Source organism: Haplochromis burtoni, unplaced genomic scaffold (genome assembly GCF_018398535.1).
Source record: "Haplochromis burtoni strain Fernald_Lab_line unplaced genomic scaffold, NCSU_Asbu1 Contig_27, whole genome shotgun sequence".
Lineage (NCBI taxonomy): Eukaryota > Metazoa > Chordata > Actinopteri > Cichliformes > Cichlidae > Haplochromis > Haplochromis burtoni.
The window spans coordinates 2,836,523-2,858,105 of NW_024582388.1; the positions used below are offsets into that span (position 1 = coordinate 2,836,523).

General features: G+C 40.5%; 1 protein-coding gene across 5 annotated transcripts in view; it reads left to right on the forward strand.

Annotated features, from left to right (window-relative positions):
- The window catches only part of cadm3 (cell adhesion molecule 3), a 104,680-nt gene that overhangs the window by 31,247 nt on the left and 51,850 nt on the right, over positions 1-21,583 (forward strand). For all 5 annotated transcript variants that reach the window (XM_005918080.2, XM_042219062.1, XM_014332328.2 and 2 more), the window contains exon 3: positions 8,779-8,928. In XM_005918080.2, the coding sequence (XP_005918142.1) occupies positions 8,779-8,928 (150 nt within the window). The remainder of the gene's footprint in view (positions 1-8,778; positions 8,929-21,583) is intronic.

Sequence of the window (21,583 nt, forward strand, 5' to 3'; positions counted from 1 at the left end):
CTTCTCCTGCTTATCTAACAGTCCAAGTATCTGATTGCGGCACACTTTTGTTTTCCAGAACAGTACACACATTTTTTCCAGACTTCTTGTTATTGCTGTTTTTGAAAAATGGGTAGACAACACCCATCTTTCACAGAGAGATGAGCACAGAGAAAGACAGAAAGCAGATTCTGAGTCTCACCATAGCAGGTCCAGTGATCTTAGTCAAAAGGGCAGACTTCTGGTAATTGACTACTCATTTCTTTAAGTGGCCTATTGGCAAGGGCAGTCGGTGCATTTGCCAAAGCATTAAAGATTTAACTCTCTTTATCTTCCTGCGTGTGTGTGCGGAAGTGCAGATGGACAGATAAAGCTTGGTTGCCATTTTTGATATCATGCGATGATTTGTGGTGGAGGATTTTTTTTAAATCGTGGGTGTACTGGTTCAGGACAGGGCTTCTCTCTTTAAAATCTAAAGCATCTGTCTTCCTCTGTCTTCCCAACCCGACTGTGTCCGATTTATTTTTAAAGAAGCTTAGCTGACAAAGCTGTATTGAAACTCTGCAGAGATAATTATAGAGGTAATTATGATGTAACAAACAGCAGCTGAATAATGGGTTTCAGCCTGATTAGCAACTCAATAAAGCATATATGCCATTAAAGTATAGGTTCAGATTCAAGTCGCACATTTTATCTGTATGTACATTAGGCATACTGGTTCTGAAGCAATACTCAGTTTTACTCCACTGCATCAAAAAATAGGGTCAAATTGTGCTTTCACCATTTTAAATTAGTATGAAGTGTTTACATTCTGAGGTTGGTTTCTTCAGCCTTACAGTTTGATGTTGCTGGCTGAGCCCAACCACAAACCTGTGTGGCTCAGAGAGCTGCAGGAAATGAACAGCTTTTACTCAAAGCTAGCCACAGTTTTTTATGCCTGTACATTTTTTATACAAAGAGAAGGACAGAAAATGATGCACTTTCTTTCACAGACAGCTGTGCATTCCAAGTATGATGATGGAGGATGAGAAACATTCAAATAAGTGATTAAAGTGCAGATGGGTTTAGGCAACTAAAATTGTAAGGTGCCTAAAGGGAAAGATGATGGGTACGGTTAATATCTGATAATCTGGATGTTAAGCGTAGGGTTTTTTTTGGTTTTTTTTAAACTCATAGGGTACAGAACTTTCCTGTGCTGAACCTAATCTTAGCTGAACCGGTGCAAATTTATGACCTGTTAAAATATCTGTAAAACTAGTGACATTCAGAGAGTGTGAGACTTCTTTGGGTCTACAACACTCAAGCAATTGCTCACTTTGGTGACAACCAAAAAATATTACTCCCATCATAGGAATACTATCCTAGGAAACATGGAGAAGGAATGTAATGCTTAAAAGGCCATAGCTTTGGAAGATACCCACTTGATTTGACTCCCTCAGACTACTGAAGTTTTATTTCACTCTGATTTTGTAGGGCTGAAACAAATTTTGAGCACTAGTAAAGTGACCTTAGAAAGAGATAAGTTCAAACTAGTAGCGAGACAAGGAATGATAACAAGAAGTGTGAATATTCTTGTGGTCACGCATTTGAAAATATCCTATCCTATCTTTAACAGTTATCTCCGTTTATTGCTGCTCTTTCTCCCCACCTCACCACTTATGTCAGCACCTCTTCATTTTTTTCATCCATACTGTATGTGAGCTTTCTCATTTTTCTTTTGTCTTTGCTCTACTTCCCTCCATCTTGCTCTCATTGTTTCTTTTTTCCCACTCTTTCGGTCTTTTTGCCCCCTTTCTAAGTCACCCTGTCATCTCTCCTCATTGCTCTCATCAATCTATATATGCTTATTTCTGCCATGTCCTTCGCTCACCTCTCACTCTCCCTTTCCCTCTTTCATTTGCTTTCTCCCTGTTTTTCCCCTGTGCTTTTCTCTATCTTTGTCTTGCTCTCTCGCCATCCCAACTCTCTCTGTCTTTCTCTTCCTTGCAAATCATTATTCTTTTCTTTTGTCAGCAGTGAAGCCCTTTTCTGCAAAATGAACGCCCCCCACCCGCCCCCCCCCCCCTTCCTCCTCTCTCCCTGCTTGCGCTCCCTTTTCATTCTCATAGTGCTGTTTCAGTGGCAGGGTGGGGCGGCCGGCTTGGCGCCTCACTACTGCTGCAGACACTGCTGGGCTATGATGGTGGTGGTGTGTGAGTGCGTGTGAATGGGGGGGATCTAGCTCGTGGAGGATGCGGGTAAGGAGGGGATTGCCCGATTTCTGAGCTAACTATGTTTGACAGGGAACATAGGGAGGGTGGGTTGGCAGGGTAGTGGAGGGGTACTTTATGGGAGGTGGTGGGGCCTTTTGTGGGCTCAGAGAATCCCCCACAAGTAGGACTGATTAAGAAAAAAGGCGGGCTGGGGTAAAAACTAAGGGCTAAGGAGGTTGTTTGTCCTAAGGTGGCAGATAGGGGGTCCTTAAATCCTAACATCCAGTCCCACCCAGCACTCCCCCCCCTTTACTTCCACACTCATCTACATCCCTTGAAGATTTTAAGTAATTTGTTCACGGTCCCAAATAATGTGGCACCAGAATGAGGATTGCAACAATCGCTATTCTGTTAAAGACTGCAAAGCTGTAAAGAGCCTTTTTGCTCCAAACGATCTGCATTTCATAAGTCAGACATGAATGGGGGGTCTGCTTCTTTAAAAAAAAAACAAAATTGTTATGATTTGCAGATTTTTCTTAATTCACCAGGAATTAAGAAAGAAAATAGATTCAATCTGCATCTTGTGAGTCGTAACAGCCGGACGGTAATGGTGAAGAGGTAAAGGGTGGAGTGAGGGGTGCAATAGTTGGGGAGGAGTAAACTTGTGGATGGTAGAGGTGGGCAGAAGGGCACACACACCCACACACACATATTTACAGTCCCAGATATGCACACACTTACCCAGGGGGATGGGGGTGGTAGTTGGGACAGCTGGGCATAGATGGATGGTGTGGGGGAGGCTGCTCTGTATCTGTCAGGGTGGGTGTATGTTTGTGTGTATGTCTTTCTGAATGTGTCCTCTGTGCATTATGGGGAAAGAGTGTGCATGCATGTGTTTTTCGCATGTTCCCCTTCTGGAGTCCAGCTGTATCTAATGCTGCATTTCTTTATTAAGCACATTTTTATCCATTAATGTCCTCGTGTCTGATGTGTGTGCCTGAGAGATGTGTAACTCTTTTTTGTGTGTGTATGCCCCTGTGTACAGTTTTGGGGGTGAGTGGTGAGTACATGAGGGTGTGTCTGTATGGAGGAGGGCTGTTTGTGTGTGTGTTTGGGGGGAGGGTCAGCTTTCTTGTAGTCTGCGCAAGTGGATGCCTCTGTGTGTGTGTAATGGCCTGTATCATACCACGCTGTATCAACCCGCACATTGTTGGCTGAGTTTCCCATCAAATGTGTACAGCATCAGTGGCACCATGACACATGACTGTGTCTGTCACACACCATAGCCTTGGACTCAGTGCAGCTGCAGTGGAATATGGATACACGCACAGCAATGCACAGGGTAACGTGCACATGCACTTCGCCTCAACCACATGGAGATAAAAAGCATCTCATAAATCACACAGATACACACGCTTCTTCCCACGTATTTGTGCACAAACAGATATATTCCTAGCCACAAAAAAAAACCCCAAATACCACTGTGTGCTTGAGCGCTAACACGCACTAGCATGCAAACATCTTCGATAATAAGATTCTCGGGGCTCGCACACACACGCGCAGACGTGCACATACTGAGACACAGTCAGATAATTACCTCCTTGCAAAGCAACAAATACGCTCTGCTTACAAATATAAACCACACGTGCGCAAATATGAGGATAAAAATCTTATCACATAAACACACATGCGCACTTAGACCAGACCTACATGTGAAGGTACTCTCACACGCATACGCACACACCCGCACACAGTTGTTTAACAGTAAATAAAGTTTATTAACCTGAGTTAATTAGCAACAACATCGTAAATCCACCCTGGGGGACCAAAAAACTGAGGAAAACAAGGAATTAAGGATGGGGAGAATTAAGCGAGTTGATCAGTAATAGAGGAGGAGGGGAAGGAGGCTTGACAGAAGGGCGAGGAGGTGAGGGGGGACGATAGGAAAGCAGGGAGGACATCAGGGCAGATGGAGAGAAGGAGGGGGGAGAAGCTAGAGGGAGACAGATGGAGGAAGAAGGAAAAAGAGGGTGAACATGGAGATGTGCAAGGTGGTTTGAATTTTTCACTGTCTGTTCTTTGTAGGGAGAGAAATTGGAGGAATAAAGAGGGAACTTTTTTTCTTATTAAGGCAGTAGTTCAAACTTTTTGGGAAACACACTTCCAGAGAGTGAAATAAGGTGACTAAAACTAATCCAGTGTGTGTGTGTGTGGGTGTGTGAGTCTCTGTGTGGTACCGAGCTGAAGTCAGGACCTGGTTAAACTAGTTTCACCTGTTCTTATTCATACATATTTATGTAGTTTAGCTTAAATACATAGATACCAGGCTAACATTGGGCCATACAGGATGAACTTAAGCCTCACTGCACAGTATTGTATTTTATCATTAAAGCTGCTTGTTTGCAGAAGTTTGTAAAGGCAAAGAAAAAGCACGTTTGCTTAATTTCATTCTAACGTAAAGCCTGGGGAGTACGGTTCATTGTCAACATTCAAAACATTATGGCAACACTCTTCTTCAGCACTGTGTGAACAATTTGTGTTTGACTGAATAAGTACCTTCTGTCTAGACATCTTCACAGATTGACTTCGAATTTTTGAAGTTAACCACAAGCTGAAAATGATATCCAAACTCAGTGCGCATGAATACATTTTCACAATAAACCGCCCAAAACGTAATTAAATATGATATGAAATGCAGCTAACTGTAACAGAAGAGAGGTTTTAGTTGGTATATTGTCTCTCTTTGGATAAACTGAACAAGTTTGCAGTGCAGCTCTATATGTAATGCACACACATGAGATTGATAAGCGATCTTCTCATCTAACTCTCTGACAGAAAACAAATAAACCATATGTTTAAAAAAATGTGGAATTATTCTTTCAGGTTGTTCCCTCTCTCTCTCTGTTTTTCTTTTTTTGTCACTGGAGATCTCTCGAGCGCTTCTCACTTCCTCTGTTGTCTCACTAGCTCCTTCTTTCCCCTCCCTCTCATTTTTTTTTCACACACGCGCACAGTTTCCCACCTCGTTTTATCACCCACCCTGCATACTCTTATCCATCCATCTTTCTCTCTGTGTCCTCCTTCCTCCCTCCCTCATTCCATTGACTTGATATCCCAGTCAGCCTTCTCCCCTTGCGTTCTCTCACCTTGTTTCTGGCTAGGGAAAGTGTAAATTGTGTTGCTTTAAATACCCGTGTCTTACTCTGGCTCTAAGCTTGGTGAGGGAAGGCGTGGATGTGAGGAGGGAAAGAAAGAGGAGCAAACCACAGAGTTTAACTTAACGTCTGCTAAGGATAGATAGGTCTCTCCTTTTATTTTTGCAGCTTGAGTGTTTAACCTGACTTAACAGTTTAAACTCTGGATGAACTTCATTTCCCTCCTTTAACTTTGCTGCTAAGGAGATTCAAAGGTAAAAAGCACAGCCGTATCTGAATCCCAGGATTATTGGAGCCAGATTCTAGTGGCGAGTGACTCTTTAGCACTTGTATGAACCAGTTTCAAACAGCAGATGGTTTGGGTGCGCCACACTGGACTGTATCATAAAATATGTTAACCACAAACTTTTTAATAACTCATTTCAAATACTGTAATATCTCTAGCATCCATCTTAATACCCACTGCTTCTAACCACACCCCTCTGACCATGTAATAACGGTTTAAGTCGATTTGAGATATTGCTAAAAGATTGATAAATTATGCTCTTGCGGTTAAATTCTACACACATGGTCCTTCAACTTAATTAAGCCAAACTTTTCTTTGATTAATATTTGACCAACTGTGCTAAAAACGTCAGCATGCTCATATACTGTACAATTCAAATAATTTGTATACATTAGTGGAGCTTTAAATTTAAGATGTAGAGTGCCTGTTAATCATGATTAAAGCATTTTAGGCCTTATGGTCCATAAGAGTGAGATTAACCTTTATTTGTTAGCTTTCATTAATTTACACACAATGTTTTTGTAGCTAACAACAACCGGAGCCTGATGTATTGGGCGTCTACTAAGTGCTACTGGAGTAGCTGAAAATTATGTTTTGCTCCAAGACACTCCAGCAGCGTTAATGAACGAGCTACAAGTGCAGCTTTCACATTTACCATGCCAGTTCATGGATCGAATCTGCAATCTTCCTCAGACCCTTTCACTTCTCTAACCTTTAACAAACCGGCACCCCAGATCAATAATTTTAAATGAAAATAAAAGACCGATATATGACAAATAACCACGAGACAAACAAACAGGTATAATAACAAAGGCCGCTACCTTTCTGGAAGTTAACCTCCTTGGCTCTGGGTCGTTCTTTATTACAGGGGCGTGCTTAGTTTGAAACCTTGAGACATTTAATTGTTGCGCTTTTGAGTTTTTATTTCAGATTGAAGTTTGGAGAAACATCTGGGAGATAAAGTGTAATTTATGCAAAAAATGTGACGTGATGGCTTTGAAAACTTTACTCCCACACAAATTTGATGAAATGATTAACTGGTTGATATTACCTTGACTAAAGGAAAAGCTTTGTCTGGCATTTAGTGTTCCACTGATAAAAAGCGACATTTCTGGTTTTTTTCTGGTGATAAATATTCAACATTATGTAAAGGATCCTTAAAATATGTCCACTTTAAAAGCATGTCTCCTCGCTGAAAAGTCACTAATTGGCTACTGATATTGTTTTACCAGCACAAATGTCACACTGAGCCTCAAACTCAGGTTGTCCTTGATCAGAAAATGCCAGCACTCTGTGGCAGCTAGACAACGCAAGATTGGCTAACTTGTCAGCGTTCATTGCGGTTGGCTTGATGGGTAGTGCAGTGGGACAGCCAATTTACCCAAAGTGTTCATGCCAAGTGGAGGAGCTTGTGCGATCAGCCACAAGAATTAGCCCAAGATGCTATTAAAGGAGACACTAATCCGTGGTACACTTGACCACATATTCAGCCCTCAGCCATCATGGTGCTTAGATAAACTAACCACAAGGTCAGAGCTGCAGTAAAACAGGAGAGAGAGCAAGTGAGCGACTTCCTGACATGAAGGGCTCTGGAAGTCTCTGAGTGTCTTTTGAATCCCGCTGGCAAAGAGCAGCTCTACCTTTATTATCGCTCTGAAACCTTATAGCCCAGAGGCAAACCTGAAGCCTTTTTTTTGCCTGATGTTTTCTGTGATGCTGGACTTGCTGGCCAGTTTTAAAATGAAAAAAAAAAAAAGATGCCTATAGTTTCTCCCAGGTGCTCTTGGCTCATGTACCGCAAATGTGCGTTTTTGATGCTACATTCAGTTAGTTTGCTCTCCTCCTCTTCTGCAACCTTTCTTTGTGTGCCCCTCCTTTGCGTGTCTTGATGGGAGTTCCGCTGAAGCGCACTTAAGCAGATGTTCTTCCTGCAGAAAAAAAAAAAATCAATTCCACCGCCGGTGCAAGGATGCGATAACGCTCCACACCGAATATAAACCTGTCTCCCGCTTGACAATTTGGTTCCAATTAAACTATTTATATGCGCCGTATTTTCAGGGGTGAGGAGACTGCTTTGAGGCATATTTTCTTATAAGATGTTCCCCCACGTTGGCTTGGTCTTGTTGTCAATTATGTCATATTTTCCTTTTGGTTGAGATTTGAATGAGTGAGCACCGGCATATTTAGAAGATAGTAGGAGAAGAGAGGGCGCGAAGGGTGAACACGAGGCCGAGATATGTGGAACTTCACGTGGCAAACAAACGAAACCGCAGCTACCATGTTAGGGTTTACTTACCGTAACGAGGGACTCCATATTTTAGTATAGATCTCTGGTTCTGATTCACAATTTGTCACCCTCATTGAATGCAGAGGAGAATTAGCTTGCCTCATCACCCGTTATCAAGGGAGCGCTGTTAAATACCATAATTTGAGCCAATTTGAATACTGTTATACACCCAGACAGTTCACTCTTCAGTGATTTTTGCGGTGTTCCAGTTTCAGCTACAGCCTTTAGAATCCCTTCATTATGTCGGGTCATTTATATTCTCATTCTCCTTTTCCTCTGACCTGCTCATTTCCATAATGCCTGTCCTGTTTGAGCTTCCTCTGGACCAGCCGATGCATATGCATGGAGTTAAAAACTGACACAGATATTGACAAAGGAGAGTTAGAATGCCATTAGAGGTATGAGACAGTGCTCTTGTTGTTGCTTTGACCCGTCGAGAGCCACTGTCTGCTGTAGTCGCTTCATCTTTGCTGGTCCCTCAGGTCGCATGGTCCCTGGATGCCAGGGCTGCAACTGACTCATTGCTCTTACACTGGCCTCGCAGACATACAAGTAGATAGCCATTTGTCTACTTTTTTGTCCCTCTGACAGCTTGTCTGTGGGTCGGTGTGTGTGCGTATTGTGTCTGAGCTTTCAGAAAGACAGATAGAGATATATAGATAATCTGACAAGCAGAGAAAGAGATGGGCGGGGGGAGATAGAGAGAAAGAGTGAGATCGAGGCGGGTAATGCACTTTGTGGGTTTATCTGATTTGTGTGTTTGTGTGTGCTACTATTTTTGCCTGTGTTTTCATATGAGCACTGCATCTCACTGACTTGTGATGCATTTATATCACTCAGTCTCGTGATTTTTTTTCTTCCCTCTCTCCTGTTACCTAGAAGACGACCCCTTGCAGCCAATGACCTCCGATGAGACGGTGCCCGTGGGGGGTACGGTGACATTGACCTGCCGGGTGGCAGAGAGCGACAATTCCTCACTGCAGTGGTCCAACACTGCACAGCAGACCCTGTACTTTGGAGAGAAGAGAGGTGAGAGGAAGTCAGGGATGGAGTATCATTAGGAGCTAATTACAGAATATGTACAAATTCTGCTAATTTACTTTGCCAAATGTGTTTTGGATCAGTGCTTTTCAAACCACTTGTGCTCAAGTCACACCAAAGGGCAGACCAACATTTCAGTGCGCACCTTAATCCTCAAAATGTGACACAAAATAGTCACCAGTTCTTATTTGGTTTGATTTTTGCCACCTCACTTGCAGCATCTGGACTCAGCCTGACACCTGAATTTCAGATACTTTCATATAAAAGTCTTGCTGCCTCTGGTTTCTATCCAGTGCTCTTTTTAAAAAAGCCAAGGTTCTCTCAGAAGGATGTTTAGTTTCTAAGTGCCTCTTTAGCTTGCACCATGTTAGCTTTAGCCAGCTTTTCCTGACAGATGACTTTCAGGTTGAGGGCTGTTAACATCCCCTGTCCAGCTGTCGAAGCCAAAAGACATTTAGCGTTTTTTTTTTCCTCCCATAAGGCAGCAGATCTTTTGCACTGATGGTTATTTAGAGAAAATTAGTATGTAAAAAGTACTAAACAACCTATTAGTTTATCCATAGCTTTTTGTGCAATTCAAACCTGAAATCATGGCAAAGCGTGCAATAGACACGCCGTTTGGCATGCAGAAGTTGCCGTAACAGCAAGGGGAGATAATATATTTAAAGCCAAAAAGTCGCTAGTGACCAAGGAAGGTATGAAGTAGGTTTCAGGGTCCTTAATCACCAGAAATCATGAAGCTAGGTGGTTAATATGTATATAAATGTAAATGTGGTAAAAATGTCTGTTTAAACGCTCGTATTCTTGTTGGCTTAAAATAAAACATCTCCCTCTGCTGGTACTCCAGCTTACTGCAACTTCTACATGCGTGTCCATTTCACACTTAGAAGAAGCAAAGTGTGGAATGGACACGGTGGACCGGCATGTCTATTACACATTTTTCTGTGATACGGGGTTGGCAATAATATATTGTGACAATAACATATGTTGGACACCTGGACTTACCCCAGTGGACACTATATGGGGATCATGGGTGTCAAATTGATGTTAGTACATCAGCCACACATATATATATCTATGTTGGCCCAGTAAAGACCCATTGCATAATAACATATAAAAAACAAAAACACATAAAATTTTCCCTTCTTAGGTACAATCTGAAAAAGACAAAACAAAACAAAAAAACGTGAACTTTCAACATCCTGTATCAGTTTTCCATTTTTTAATATCATTGTTAGAAAGAAGGCTGTAAAACTGAGATCGAGTCAGACTTCTGGGTCAGATGAAAAAACACCTTAGATAAAACTAGATATATATGTGTATGTATTCTTTTTCTTCTTTCTTGTATTAACCACTCCTGAAAGACATCCAGGACACTATTTGAGGCCAGTTCTCACCCGAGTCCATTCCTATTTCATGATTTGTTATGGGGAATAGGACTGATGGAATGCACAGGGCTTACACAGCTGTGACATAAATTTTGTTTTAGTGTGAGACCACAACCCTAAAACAAAAGTCACAGTTTGGTGAAGCATTTTAAAGCTCATGTCCTGGCTGTACCCTGCCTTTCACCCAATGACAGCTGGGATAGGCTCCAGCTCCCCACAGGAGGATCCTTAGCTTCTTATCCAAACCTGGATAAGGAGATAAGAAAATGAATGGATGGGGTTTAAAAGCTCAGTGCTCCCCTGTTTGTGTCACAAGTAGGTATAATTGAGAAAAGGAAAAAAGAAGAATTTGTGCACTTTCTGATTGTCGCTATAGCAGACAAGCAAATAGAATTAACAGCTAACAACTGCTCACAAACTGCTAGTGTCACAAATGAATTGTATTTGTGAACTATAAGGATATAAATGGTGAAGTAGTGTCATCCGCCACGTTGCTCCAAGGCTTAGATTACTAGTTTTGAGCTTGAGTAGTCATCGTGGCTCCAGCTTTTCCTCGCGCTACTCATTCTGTCCCTCAAGCAAAGTAAATGCTTAAAGACGAAGACACACATACACAAGTTGTCTCACGCACACGCACACACAGATCATTAAGCCCCTGAACTGTTAAAGGATCAAAAAACTTGGAAAAACAATGGCTATTTTCACTTTAGCTGTGATGTGTGTTATTGCAAGGGAACCCATGTAAAGGCTACTTTAATGATGCTTTCTAACACAGAGTGATGTCAAGAAGTTCAGGTCTGCACTTTTCTCTGTATTACCCATCAGAGATGTACGTGAGAACAGACATTAAACGGTCTTTAACCTTCCCACTCTGTAGTACAATGTGATGTCTGATTGTGCTCATGTGAGAATAGCACAGTTAATTCTCTGGTGAATTCACAGCAAATGAGTGGGCGTCATGTGTCCTGCCTCCGGCTCGCTCTACTCAGGCAGCTCCCTCACCTAAAGCAAACGGATGGAGAGAGAGTGAGGATGGCTGTGAAACTGACTGGCTGCTGTACATTTGAGAAAAGACAACTGCAGGCAAAGTCACAACCTAGCATGTGTAAAAAAAACAAAACACCCCAGCTATAGTAACAATTGGAAGGCGTAAAAATTATGGATATGCCTTGGACAGATGGCTGCACTTATGATTTTTCAGCAGCTTGCTTCACTAAAATGACCCCTAAAAGTGAATTAAACAATAGGATTTCACTCCCTCTTGAATATGTCTTGGATGCATTTGCATATTGCACACTATCTCATGTATCAAGGATGCATGAAGTATCATAACTAGATGTAAATAGAGTCTATTTAGATTTTTTTAAAGGTATATGCTTCCAATATAATTTCTGAAGAATATTAATTCTGTTTGAATGGAATTTTTGGAGGATGGGTGTGCAATAAAGATGTCTCCTGCTGCAATGTTGTTGAATGAGGCACCATAATTACTTCATATAAACAGGGTCAAGTGCTTTGTTCGAGAAAAGCCTCAACGACATTAGGAGACCGAGATGGCAAGCAACATATTTTTCTAATATTGCACAGTGCCAAAAGCGCTCAGTAAGTGCAACAAATGAAAACTGACGACATAAACAAACTTCTGGGGGGCTAAAGTGCATCTTAGCGAAAAATTCAAACTGTTTTTAAGAAAATCTGTCACAGTTTTTTAATAACCCATTTTGTGCAGCTTGATGGGTGAACTAGCTTTTGTGCCAGGCTGGCTTTTATTGACATTTTGAAAAGAGAGACTTCCCACTCAATGATACAGTGGTCAAAAAAAAAATATCACACAACAGACCTCGCATTTGAAAAGGGAAAAAAAAAAAGAGGTGCTGCTGGTGGGGTTAAAAAAATGACACTGTAAATAAGGACTGACATTAAATATGGAGTTTTGGCTCTAATCATGCCTGTTGACTGTGCTCAAACCCATGGCTCAAAACATCATGAGGAGTGAAAAGGAGCATGCCCAGCAGCTAGTTTGAGCGACATTAATAGGCTATGATTGTGAGAAAAAAAAATTGCTTTTTCTTTATTTGACATTATGACAAAAAATACTGCCAAAGTGGTGGTTAAAGACAAATACATTAAAAAAAAAATTCTCTGAAACTTTCTTGTAGTTTGTCCATTTTCTGTAGTCCAGCATCACAGAGCAGGCTTGGCACTTGGGAGTGAAAAAAGGAGAGAGTGGTACAGATGGAAGGAGTGATAGGATAGTTGGGGAATTACAAACGAGCCAGACGAGAGTGCTAGAAAGCCTCCCATATGCAGTAATACACGCTTAACAGTGGAAGTCAAGTAATTGAGAGATGGAGTTGAGAATTGCGAGAGTATAGATGGCTACAGGCTGAGAAGTTTTCACTGCAAAGGGCCAGACTTTTTGAAACAAACAATTTGGAAAACAGAGAGAGGCGCGAGAGAATGGGGAACAGAGGTGGGGAAGGGCAAATTGAGAGCGCAGCGAGTCTTTACTCCAGACGGAGCTTCAACCACAGTGTAGAGATTGAAGACAGAAAGTGAGGCTCTTCTCTGCAGTGATACAACACTTGCAGATCGAACCCCTACTTGGGAGGGAATTGAGACGAGTATTGGAGAAGGAGGTGGTGGTGGAAGGGGAGAAGCAACCCATTGTAGTGGGTTAAAAAGCTGAGTTAAGAACCAGATCTGGGTGAATGGTGGTGCTGGAGGGGTGGAAGGTGTGACGGGAGTTAAGAAATCTTCGACCATGTCTTTTCTTTAAAGTGAAGCAGATGGGGGGAAGAAGGAAGGTAACGTCAGTTTCTTGTCTTTTTTACAGTAATGATATAAAAAGATAAAGCTACGGAGGTATTGACCGAGTAAGATTACAGATAATGACGATAATGACGAGGCTGAAGGGAGACTGGATAGTAAATAGAAGACAACGGTTGTCTAAGAGGAAAGAGAAAGAAGATGAGAGAGCATTTTGACTTTAAGCAGATGCTATTACTGTGATGGAAGCACTGAAAAGCAGAAAAGCATGTCCAAGATGCACAAGGAAATGGCCTTGAAGGACAGATTGCAAGCATTCAAATGAGAGGAGACTTTTTTTTTTTCGGTAGTTGTTGAAATGTATGATTTCACCTCCTAAGTCTAGTCATTTGAATTTCTTATAACGCCATTTTAGTATGCTTAGGATAAATGCTTGCACTGTTTTATGTGGTATCACCTGCCGTTTTCTGTCATTAGTTTTAAGCAGGTAGCAGTAAAGCTTTTACTGGAAACAGCTGGAAACAAAGCTTATGAGATTTAAGTGAAACAGTGATGTAGTATAGTGGAAAATAAAAACAATGCGCATCTGCCCTCTTCCATAGTATGATTCAAACCAGAAATTTCAAATTGGGATTCATCACTGAATAATAGAATAATAGAAATCATTTTCAGGCCAGTTTTTGTGTAACTGAGCATACCGCAGCATTTTCTCCCTGCTTCTCTTCCTTATCAACGACTCCTTGACAGCCACTAACCTGAGCTGCCCTCTGATTATACTCATTCCTAGTCCCATTCCTCCAAAATGACAAGAAAGCCTTGCTCAACACTTTTGTACAGCACCATATATATTTCAAAAAAAGTGTCAAAAGCTTTCAGTGTTTAGTTATAACAGTAATTTGTGAAAATGTTCTTCCTCTTTCAGTTAACGCCCTCCACACATTACCATTCCCGCCCCAAATTGTCTTGGTAGTTCACTGTAATTGTCGAGCCAAGAAAGAAAAAAGTCAAAGTCAGATTAAAAAGGTTAAATGAAAGGATGCTTGGCTCTAAAAAAGTGCAGTATGAGAGCGGGAAAAGAGTGACTTAAAATTCCTCAGTTGTCCAGTTTGGACATGATAGATAGAAATGAGGCAGCAAGTCATCTCTGCAGTTGGCCCAGACAGTAAAGCGCAGGCAGTGCACTTCAGAACTGAGACAGCAAGACATAGATGGATGAGAGTGAGGAGAAAAAAGAAGGGCATATCAGAACAGGAATAAAAAAGCGGAAAAAATTAGAGATACGATTGAAAAAAAAAATCAGAGGGGGAGAAAAGAAAAGGAGACGAGAACGGGGAATGAGAGGAATCAGAACTTCTCACCATCATGTTTCAACATAGCACAGCATGCAGCAGGCTTTGTAGCGGGAGGGAGTGAGGGATGAACGAACAGCATGGTGAGCGATAAAAGAAGACGCACAAGAAAGGACGAAGCAAATGATGAGTGACAACTCCTTACAGAGATGGCCACCACACAGCAGACTGTGGAACTGACGAAACTGTTCTGTGACAAAATCTGAGATGGCAAAGGAGAAAAGGGAATAATCAAAGATGGAATGACGGATGCTTGTTTTTCTTTAAACAGGTATCCCTATTAAAATGAAAACCTTGCTGTTGATGCATACATGACAGTTTCACCATCATTAAAGCAAGGAGAAGAACAGGAGGGGAGGAGATAAAGAGAGATGTGATGCAAAAATGAACGGAGGGTATGAGGACAGAGTGGTAGATGTGACACTATAGAGAGAGCAGAATTGGGTTTGTAAAAATGATACAGGGAAAGTAACTTGGAAAGAGACCTGGAATTCAATTTATAAATACATTTTTATTCACAAGTAATATGAAAAATGAAACATCTAAGCCCATGCTGTGATATATGAAATGTTGACGTTGCTGGCATTATCACAGGGTCACATCAATTCAATCCAATTCTCCATGGTAGATTGAAAGCTCAAGCTGACTTTTATCATTAATCACTTAGCCAAAACCATTGATATCAGTTAAATTTGATCCTGCTTTCACAGATGAGAGGTGATACAGAGAGGCAGTGACACAGAGAAGGGAACAGAGAAAAGGGGCACATTTTTAAAAAAAAGAAATACAAATCCTTTTTAAAGCTTCATGGAAGTGAATTGAAAGAGAACACGTTAAAAAATAGAGTAAAAGAACAAAACTGAGGAAACCAGTCTGGTTCCAGTGGAGCAGAGCTAATGAGAGTTCTGCAGCTATAACAGACCAGATAAAGATGAAGCAAAACAGGAAATTAATTGTTGAGGGACATAAAGCCCAGTTGTGTTTATTAAAGCAGATACAATTACAAAAAAATGCTTTTTACAGCTAATCCTGTCCTGCATTAATCCAAGCGTGCACATTTAGTGCAAAGGAGCCTGTCACTGCATGGCATAAATAAATGATCTGATAACTGTAGCCAACACAGGATATTTTGATACATTTAAGGCTTTAATTTGAGATCATTTATTTTAAGACCCTTTTAAGGACTCACATACACCCTGGAGGGAACATGTGCAAGTGAATGGATGGATGGATGAGTGAAAAAAAAGACCTTTTGCTGCTAATAGAAGAGATTAGCCAGCTAGGAAGGCATGAAAACAGATGGGTTCATACATTAATGCTGAACTGTCAGGAGACAAGCCAGGGGAAAGGAGGGGGGCAGAGATACTGAGACCAAATGATGGACATGAGGGAGTTAAATATTCACAGAAAGTTGCTTCTGTCTGAGAACTTTCAGTTTGTTATTTTATCAAAAACAACCCTTAAGTAGAATTGTTTCGGTACATCTGTGAAAGGTCTCTTAGTCATTTCTTACAGTAGCTTTAGAGAGTCACTAAGTTAAAAAAAAAATAGTTGTGAAACTTTGTTTTAGCGTGCTTGACATAGTTGTTTGGTTGTCTGAACTCCCAGCTGTGGGGTGAGCTTGCTACAATATAGTTAGCAAGACCACCGGAAGGCAAGATGAGGCTGAGTGACTTGTGTATTCTGTCAGAAAAGAAACAAACCTGTGAGCATCCTGATAATAATTTTTCATACTTTATTGTGAAACCCTAACCTCTGGGGGACCTGGCATCGTTTTCCCACAGTACACTGTGACATCCTTGGGATTAAATAAATGTTGCAGTAAATGAGCAAAATCCCCCCAAATTCAGAAAAAAATAATTTTAAAGTGAATAAAAATGAGCTCAGAGGCAGAACTTTCAATAAAATTATACAAGAGTGAGAGTTTGATTATAATATTGCCTCCTTGTTTCCCCTGATACAGACTTCTCTCCTGCGGTGACTTTCTCCGGTTTGTCGGCTCAGTTTTGTGGTTTTGGTTCATTTTTTCTTCCAGTTTTACTTCTGATGCAAACACCTAACAGGAGCAGGTGTGACAAGTCTATGTCAGTTGCCTCAATGCAATAGGATAGACAGTTTAATAGACAGGAAATGCAATATAAAGGAGTCAAATTTATTTTGCATTTCCCCCTAGGTTTTGTAACTAGCAGTCATAATATAAGAACAGACTCTTCTTCCTTATTTGTCTTAGGTTAGAAGGACCCTAACATTACTGCTAATAAAATAAAATGTGATATGATATCTAGTTCCAAGCTATGGAAGAAGTTGCGAAGGAAAAAGGCACTAAGCATTATAACTTGTTGCACTGCTGACCCATTGACCTCCATAGTCCAGTGGGAATGTAGTGCTGTATTAATCAGTGTTGGAACTGAAACTGCAGAAATGATCCAGCGAAACAGAAGAAAGTGCCCACATGAAGAAATCCCCTCATTAAAAGCAGGCAAGAGCGTAATCAAACATCACTCTTGCATAATGTGATTGAACGCTCTGCCTTTGAGCTCATCTTGCCATTCACTTTTTTTTTTAGATTGACTTTTAATTTATTTCTTTTTGTTCAGTTCTTGTGGGATTTCATTGAATTATCATGACACGGATTTAATCACATAAACATCTTTTTATTCATTGCTTTATTTAAACTGCAGTCCAAAAGCAACAATTTTCACTGTCTATACTGTCAAGCAGAGAAAAACAGAAACGGGAATGTGCTGCTTCTACATTTCACTTGAGGCACTTTTCCACTTTGTTTCACCATAAGTTGTATTTTTATGAGAGAAATTCAATTATATTATGCGCCAATTAGCGTTTAACTAGCTAGACAGTTATATTAAGCACAAGCTTAAAATGTGAAATGATCTTAATGCATTTCTACATTTGCCAATGACTTTCTCTTGCAACAAAAAAACTGTGTTATACACAGTGTGCTTCAAAAATGTCTTAACAGACTAAATAGCGGTAGGACAGAGCTGAGCTGTACATTCCCACAGAAGTAAAATTAAATAGCATCTCAGAACGACTTCAAACATTAAGCACAAACTCTGAAATGCATATTGCGTGACGTCTCCAAAAATATGAAGATTGGTTCCCTCCATCTTGAAAGGATTATATGACAACAGAACAAATTAGACACTTTATATTTACGTGCTACACAATGATTAACCTTCAGCCTATGAAAGAAGGATTAATAGGGATAGTTTGTTTGGTTGGTTGCGATTAAAAAAATAAACTCTGTAAGGGGAAAAAAACAGCAGAGTCATACTAAACTGTGTTGTATGATTGACAAAAGTGTTAAAACTGCGTAGCCTAACACGTATGTGGAACTAGGTCAGGTCTTTCCAGCCGCGTCTCCACCGCATCGCACACTTACTATTTGCTCTATTTTTAAAATAGAGAGGATGGCTATGATATTTTAAGATGTCTTTATTCCATTCAGCTTTACGGCACCATGTTTGCAGCGTAGTTAGCCCTCATATGCTTTACAGCGTAGAATAATAAAAAGAGGCCTGCAGCATAAATACTCAGTTTAAGATTTTGCAGGCACATTTCCTTACCTGAAAGTTGTGTATACGCTCTCAGTCCATCTATAAATTTATTTATTTGTGATGTGGCTTCCTTCCTTCCTTTCCATAAAAGCATATGAGCAGACATCAGACAGCTATCATCTGCCTCGGTGCAATTTAACAAGGTAATGGCTCTCTGGTGATTTACAAACCATAGTGGACAGGAAGGGCTTGTGCCTTTCGGGAGGGTGTGTAGTAGGAAGACTTTAACTGTGGTGAATTTGACTGTAACTTGTACATCATTTAATTATAAACGCATACTAAGCACTTTTAAAGTTTACAGTGTTAAGCAATCTTAAGTGAAACGAGCACAGAATTATTGAAATTGATTGCATGAGCTCCCCACTCAGCCTCTCACAGATGGAGACAAACTGACAATGAGTGCTCACAACACAGCGCGAGGCGGTACTCCAAATGCAGCGCATGAGATGTTTTTTTTGACATTTTCTGAAAAACTATTGATCCACATCACATCAGTCAGAGTTTTCCTGGTGTCTTGGAAGGCTCTCTCGAGAATGTATTAACAACAACCATCACAGGACCGAAAGACTGCAGGAGATGCTTTTGAAATCCAGCACTTGAAAGATGGCTTTTTATACAGTTTCTCTCTGTATTATTTGAACTCTTATTTTTCCGCGTGTCCTTAAAATAATCAGCTATACTGGCAGATAAGCACGAGCAGAAGAAAGAGAAAGGCACACAGGGAATTCAAAGTCAAATATACAGTCATATTTTTCAGGTTAATGAAGTAAATATATGAAGAAATTCACTGTGTGATTCGAAAATTGGCCTTTTGCCACTCACACTCAGAAATAAAATTAAGTTGAATAAATCACACATAAAGCAGTGCAGGCATACATATGCTGCTACTGTATTTGTTTATTTTTTATCTTTTCTTTTCCTTGGATTATTTTTTTTCTCCCTTATTTTTAAATCAATAAAGTGACATTTTGCCACTTACGACCTTCCTCAGCTTGCACTGAACCCTGATTCATAGAATTATAAATAAAAAGCTGAAACTGAGAGTTGTGACTGTGAACATCTCATCTTTATAATGTAATATTTCACCAACACATCATTAGTGCAAGTGTGTTTTTCCTTTTGTTCTTCTACAGTTTAATGCCTACCTTCACTATAAAAGAGCAGAGCCCCCCTTTAAGGAATTGTTTGGCATTTATGTAAATAGGGTCCTCACTTATTTGATGATTAGAGGATCTGTTCTAGAATACTAAAAAATGAAGCCAGCAGCTGGTTATTGTAGCGTAGAAAAAAGACAATCACTTCAGACTTTGCTTTGCTCAAAGTAAAAGAAATAATGCCTCTAAAACCTCATATAAAAATTGTTTTATATTATGTTCTTGTCATTCTCAAAATCACTCTGAAGTCATTGTCTTAGTCATACCAGAGTAAAAATAGAACCTTATAACTCGGAAAAAGTGTTGGCTGTCTGGTAATTATATTGAACTTTTCTTGCAAGTAGCTGTAGTAACTGCCTGGTTGCCCAGAGGTTGAGCGTGCAGCATCGTCTGCCTCTAGGCAACAACTTTTAATCACAAGGTGATTGCACGGGTCGAGCAGCTTGTATCCAAGCAGCCGTGGTCTCACCCAGACTGACCGTCATCGCTCTCAGACAGATTGCCGAGGCTTTGCAAATAACTGCAAACTAATTTATAAATGCAGACACATTGCCAAGATGTTGCAGTCAATTTGAGTCTGCACCAATCAGCACAACTTCTCTTGTAGATCTAAGTGTTTGCCAGCAAGCTTTATTCTGGTTATAGTCTTTTGTAAAGGCAGGGCTGCTGAGCAGTTCTGTATTTTGCAGTTAGATTGCTTTTCTGCAGCATTGATGTTATTATTTGTGCAGGAATTTCAGAATTTCTTCTTCGAATATACATTTTTATGAATTACAGCAGACTGACAGACTCCATCTTGTTGCCATTTTATCACTTAATGCAAGAAAGTGACTTTGAGGACGTCAACAGAGTGCAAGTTGTCGCTGACCTGGTCACCCATTTTTGAAGCAACACTTTTCAAAATCAATGAGACTGCAAGTTCATTGTGCACAGTTGTAGTAATTTTAGTTGTTTCACGATCTGCAAACTCTGTTTTCCCTAGTGTGACTGTAGCATTGTTCATCTTTGGACAAAACTTGTAACAGGTTTGTCCAGTGGTGAAAAGTTGTTTCTTTACAGGCTGCAGATTCAAATACATCAGTGAGACATTAGTTTGGGACCATTATTTACAAATTAACATGGTGCGTTGTTGTTGTAGTAGGTTGTGAATATAGCAAATGAAACCTTAATCCCTGCAGGAAAGAGTTTACTGAGGTCAGAGAACACGTGAGCATTACAGTTGGTTTCCCCATAGACTTTGACAACTTCACTTCACAGGAAACCTCGTCAAGGGTAAATCTATGGTATTGATGTTTTTGAAGGCATGCAAAAAAGCCTGTATCCAAAACCTTTTCCTTAGTAATAACAAACCATGTGAGGAATTCTCACCCTTATAAAAAGAAGATAAAAAGAAAAAGAACTGTATCAACTAGCTGTCCAGTCAAAACACTGTGGGACATAAATGGACATCAGGGGAAAATAATCTCACTTTACTTTGCATGAATCTGATCTTTTGACTTAGAAAATTGAGCAAGTTAATGATAGCATGCAGACATTCAAAAGCAGCAGGCTGACAGTGACAGCTATTATGATAATGATCGTCTTGACTTTTTTTTTTCTATAAAGGTGAAGAAAGTTGAGAAAATATTCTGTGCTTTATTGTTATACTTCATTCTGATGTGCTTCCTTTTTAATCCTTTTGGACCGGGCTCCCAGCTGAAGCCATGGCTTCGCTAGGGTCTTAGGATGTGTCATCGGTCAGTGTTATTTGCAAGAAATCCCCAGTGGACATTTTTCACTTCTGTAAAAACTACATGGGAGGATTTCGTTGGCATGTTGCTTGAAGCCGCTACACCGTTGGGAACATTTCTCTCTCAAGTTTCAACTGGAACTAATGCCTCCTTGCTTCAGTTTGCACCACCTTGGGCAAAGTTTAGTTCATCTGCCTCAGCTTGCTTCTTTCCATTGATTTTGCATACATTCATGCCGCTGCCTCTAAATTACTATTTTTGAAATCTTAAAGTAGGGTGAGAAGGACAAGTGAATTTAGAGGCAGCAAAAGGCAGTGGGAAGGATGGCAAGGTAGATAAAACAGACAGGGGTGTGCGTTTATCAAGCGTTTCATAGTTGGCGCACTGATCCAGGATCAATTGACGCTCTCAGATCAGTGGGGACGGCTTGATCAAGGGAAGCCTGTGGTCACTGAACCCAGATCAGCTGTTGTTAGGATGGATAATTAGGGAGCTGGAAAGAATATTCAGAAACAGATGGTAGGATGGGTGAGACGTGTGGGAGAAAGACAGAGAGAGAAGAAAGAATGGAGGCTGTCTCTTTCGATGAGAGTGTGAGCTAAATGCATGAAATGTAAAACAAAATGGGAAAATGAGAGAGTGATGGAGAGGAAGATGGGGGATGGACAGGAGAAG